This window comes from Phaethon lepturus, unplaced genomic scaffold, assembly GCF_000687285.1.
Source record: "Phaethon lepturus isolate BGI_N335 unplaced genomic scaffold, ASM68728v1 scaffold41719, whole genome shotgun sequence".
Lineage (NCBI taxonomy): Eukaryota > Metazoa > Chordata > Aves > Phaethontiformes > Phaethontidae > Phaethon > Phaethon lepturus.
The window spans coordinates 2,004-7,265 of NW_010562058.1; the positions used below are offsets into that span (position 1 = coordinate 2,004).

General features: G+C 40.0%; 1 protein-coding gene across 1 annotated transcript; it reads right to left on the reverse strand.

Annotated features, from left to right (window-relative positions):
* Positions 1-240: 240 nt before the first annotated feature.
* HSDL1 (hydroxysteroid dehydrogenase like 1) lies at positions 241-4,948 on the reverse strand. Its single transcript, XM_010294164.1, has 4 exons — positions 4,723-4,948; positions 3,642-4,087; positions 1,437-1,664; positions 241-471 (listed from the first exon to the last, which is right to left on the reverse strand). Exons 1-4 carry the CDS (start codon positions 4,940-4,942, stop codon positions 367-369), a joined length of 999 nt encoding a protein of 332 aa, XP_010292466.1. The 5' UTR covers positions 4,943-4,948; the 3' UTR covers positions 241-366.
* Between the last annotated feature and the right edge of the window lie 314 nt (positions 4,949-5,262).

The following is a 5,262-nucleotide window of genomic DNA, read 5'->3' on the forward strand; positions in this document are numbered from 1 at the left end:
TTCTGACAGATTTGGAGAATTCTCAAATTCTGTCAACTTTGCAAGTTGACATCATGTAGCACTATGCAAGCCCTAGTCATTTACTACCAGAATTAAAACTATACCTGCTCCTGCCCAACTACCTTGAATAGAAAGTGAGAAATGATGAGATTAACCTCATCAAGATCAGCTCTTTGTCGTCGAGGAAAGCAGTGGAGGAACTATGCAATACAAGGATACAGAGAGCATCCAGACTTCTGATGTTACAGTTGCACATAGCTTGTTCAGCAAGGTATAAGTCACAGTAAGTCCACCAAGGTTCACTAAACATTTTTGCAGCACTCTGATCAGAATATAGTACTCGTTATGCAGAACAGCTGGATATTCCTATTTCACTTCTTTGCATGTTAAAGCTTCCTTGCGTACAATTCTGCAAAAATACATTGCAAACCATGCCCAGATCCATTCAGGTAGGCGCTCACCCAACGTGAACTGTGGAGAGGCACAAGGAGACAAGAGAAGAGCAGAAGAAAGGAAGGGACAGATTAAGATATATTCCATTGAAGTAAACAAATTTTCTCAAATTACAACTAAAGCAAGGCAAAACCTGCTTGAACATCAGCAACTATGCCTTAAATTCAACCCCCTGGAAGTAAATATAGTTAGCCATTTTGGAAGTAGTGCACACAGCTGGACAGTTAGGTTCCGCCAATGAACTGTGGTTTGTTCAAGTTCTCAACAGCAATACTGTCCACTTCTTTTAATTGCCGCATTTTGCCAGAATCCTTCCTGTCTCTTACTCCTTTTGGACTAGTCCCCACTCTTAAATTCCTTCTACTCGACCTCATGCTGTGGAAAGCCACTAGGTAGGATACATGAGATGTGACCAATGTTCGTAAAATTACTTTGGAGGCCACAGTCTGCCCCCAAAATGAAAACCTAACATACAGAGAACTTGCTTCCAGGTAGCTTAGGATAAAAACGTGGACTTTTTTTTTCCTGCTATTATTCCATCCTCCCTGCCCACTCCTCCCAAAGCAGAAATATACTCAATAACTTGAAAAAAAGCTACTTCTGTTCATGGAAGACAGTGAAATGCTTGACCAGTCAGCAACACCTCAGGTGAAAAGAGATACTCTGTGCTTTTGAATAAAAAGTTGTCTCTTTCTCATTTTTGCTGCGCATTTCAAGTGGGAGAATTGGATGCACTCTCTCATTCTAAAAATAATCACATCTGAGCATAATTTTATAAAGCAGAATTAGTGAGAAAAATACGGCACAATGCCTTTTAAGTTTTACAATATATATTGTACTTTTTCAGAATATGAGCATAATTTTCATTCAGACTTCTAAGAAAGTAGAGAGCTTATTTACTTCTATTGACAAGCATGAAATATATTAAATAGTTTCATATATATATTTTTCATATATATTCATATATATATGAATTCTATTACCTGTATTGCATGCTTCCAGTAACCAGCAGTCCTTGTGGATAACCCAAGAGTTGAAATCGCATGACTTGCATATTCTTCAGCAGAAGGAAAAAAGAAAGATCTCTTCGATGCAGTGCTGCTGCATGCTACCATTTTTGTAGCAATTACAAATGGGGTTAAACTCTGAACAAAAATTCCTTTTGAGGCATACTCATAATGTAGTGCTCTACTGAAATAGTCCAAGTAGGTCTAGAAAGACAAAAGCAGAAAGAGAAATCTTTTCTTTCTTTTTTTAAAACAATCAAGTCTTAGGGCAGAGTTTTACTGAATTACAGAGAAGTTGTAGCACGTTCTATACATTGCTAAAAAAATAAAACCTTGGATATATAGTATAAAAATACACATTTCTAAAGCATTACCAACATTTCTATTTGTTGTATTTGTTTGCTAAAAACCCGCAACAGTACAGTAACTTGCAGGACAAAGTGACTGCTTAACTCTCAGATGTGAATTTAACAATCAATCTGATAATTTCTGCTTAAAAACAATAGAGAAACATTTATTTTATCTAAAACACACACCTTACAGGGCACACTCCAAAGCTAACTATACATACTACTGTCAAAAGGACAAAATGAAGTCCCATTTTCTAAGACATTTACAGGTGAATTTCATACTAAACTGCTCTTCCCCAGAGTTAACTCCCGTGTGCAAAATTAAACATGCACTTGTATATGTCTATCTGTATTATCTTGTTTAGTTCATTTTGCTTTTACAGAATAACATAAAAAAGCACAAGCCTGATAACTGGGATTGCTGGAATCAGACAGAAAAATGAGCAAGGCAGCAACACTGATACCATGCTGAAGCTAGTGCTGCGCCGCACAGCCAGCTACCCCCAAGAAAGAGCATTTTACACTCAGCTTGTGAGTGAACAGGTTTCTGCTTCCAAACGGCCTCGCAAAAGTCCCATTCCCAACGAACTGTTCTGAAAGCATCTTCTACAAATGGTTTTACACCTTTTTAGGGAAAAACATGAAAACATACCAACCATTTCAAACACCTTACACTGCTAATGCACAAAGAGACTTAGGAGGCTAGAGCAGCTTGTTCCCACTTCTGTGCCAACATAACCGTCCAGAGGCCAGGCTTTACACTGGATTGCTGATTTAGGATTTGGATTAATGATGCCAGCTAATGGAATAAACTTTGGTACACTTGGTTTTGTTCTGTTCTTTTTGTTTAGGCCTTTTAATTGTTTTAGTTCAGAGTGCAGTTCTACAGACAGCGTAACCAAGGGGGGAGCTACTGTGCAACAGAAACAGGAATCTTAAGCCAGTTTCCACACTGAAGAAAATCTGAAAGGAGTTTTATACCTTGGAGTAATAAGAACTTGTTTTGTTCCAGGCATAAGGAAGTACTCGCAAGAGCTATCCCAGGAGCAAGGCTGCTCGGGGGTTAGGCTACAGCAGAGGGCAGCCACTGACAGGTGGGAGCAATAACCACTTGTGTTTAGAGACCAGCTTGAGAGAAGATGCTTCTACAATCTCAGTTGCTTTTGTGGATTTAGCAGCAAGTCATCCAGTGTAAATCCACATGTGCATTCATTCCAGCATCACGCAGCTGCCCCATCCTGCTCATTACTGACAGGATCTCCACAGGAAATATAATTGGGGGCAGGGAAGTTCTTTTCACTTCTCCTCAAATACGATACAATGGTGTAAGAAGCCTTCTGCACCTTGGTGTTAGGTGAAGCAGTGGCTTGATTTGACACGGCCCTTGTCACAGTGGTGGCCTGAGCATGAGTATAGCCCCCCCCCCACTACCAAATACTAGTGTGTAAGTAGCTTGAGGTATGTCTGCACAGTTCAGCTGAAGAGCAAGATGAAATTCCTGACCCTTTCAATGGGTCATAGAACTACCACTTTGCTTTGCGCATCATTCCACTGTGGAAGGTTAACATTTCTGCTAGAACTACTGTTATGCCACAGTTCACACATAATCCAAATAGCACTGACTTCAGTTCAAAGCCCGGTATTGGTGAGGATAACGAGTTTACTGCATAATACATGTAACATTCACCTCCAATATTTGAACAAATCCCTAGAAAACCTTCAAGTATTTTGATATCCCTGCTGAATGTGTTTAAAAAAAAACCCCAAAAACCACAACCTATAATGCATCTACTTTTCAGTGCATACTATTAAACAACATACCCCAACTTACTTTAGAGGCTCCATAGATTGTCAGCATTGGTGTTGGCTGACAACAGGATGCAGAAGAAACATTCACAATTGCCCCTTTCTTCTTCTCTACCATGCCTGGCAGCACAATATGCATCATCATGTTAGCAGAAACAATATTTATGTTGATCATGTCCCACAACATATCCTCAGACAGGCTGGTAAAATAGTCCGGGTAGGAATAAAACATTCCTACATTATTCACCAAAATCCCAATTTCTCTGTCTTTCAGAGCCTCTTTAATGACTGGGTAAGGCTCACGCCCTTTGCTGAAGTCAGCTACTATGAAATCTGTTTCCACTTTATAGGTTTCAGATATGCTCCTAGATACAGCCTCCAGCTTTTCTTTGTTTCGGCTGATTAAGATGATGTTGACACCACGCTTTGCCAGTTCTTCAGCATACGCCTTCCCGATACCATCTGTGCTACCTGGAATAGAAGATAAAAAAAAACAAGATGAAAAAATCAGAGCAGCCCCAGCCTTCTATTTTGACAGTTCTTTCAGTTACAGCTTTATTCCCTTCTCCAAAGATCACATGTGGCACTGAATATGCTGATCTCAAGGCCACAACATTAAAGGCAACATTGTCAGTAGCAACCTTCTGCAATCCCACCTCATGCAAGTTTTATATTGTCTATGACAACAACAGAGAGCTTAGAGTGGAACCTTAATGAAAGGCAAGGATGTCAGAGGTACATGACTTAAACCTTGTTGAAGAACTTGAGCAAATATGAAAAGCCCATAGAAAAAAAAGGATCTTGTTTGCAGCTCTGTCTATACTTGTATGTGTTCAGGGTGAACCTTGCAATTTTTGGAAAAAATTGCACTGGGATTCTTTCCCAGCAGTCAGTCAAGACACTGAGCTTGCCCATCTCCTGAAGAATTTAATTTAGCAAGGCACTGAACAGCTGTCACTGCTCAAGCAGATTAATTTGCAACCTGAGATAATACAGGCCCCAGCTTGTGACATAAAGCTCACCCAGCAATATAAACTAGCAAGTTTTACAGTACTGGCACAGTATGCCATATAAACATAAGCAAATATACTGCTTCAGTCTCTTACCAGTGACCACTGCCCATTTTCCATACTGCTTGACAAGATCAATCTCACCGCCCAGCTTTGGAATTAAATGCACCCTCAGCATGCTGTAAGTGTCAAACGCAAGAGACACACACTTCCTGACTGTGTACCAAGCTCCAACTATAGCCAGGGCCTCTATGTAAAAATTGCAGGAACGACTGATCTCTCTGTACAAGAGGTAGAAACGATCCACTGCAGCCATGGTGATCACAAGCCTGGACAAAAAAACAAGAGAGACAGGCAATTACAATTGCCTCTTGGGCCACATAAGCTTTTCAGAGTGAATGGATAACCTTTGCAATTCAGCACGTTATAGTCTGAGCACCATTTTGACGCAGAAAAGCCACAAGTCAGCCTGCTAAAATTTGGATGTCACCTACTATCCTCCTCACTGGTTTAGCCCTTGTTCAAGGGTTTAGCTATTAATCAATTATACTGCAATGACATCGATCAATGATACTGTAAATAAAACAATTCAAGTTCAAGCAGATAAGGGAAGCTCAACATGTAAAAACTAGTTTT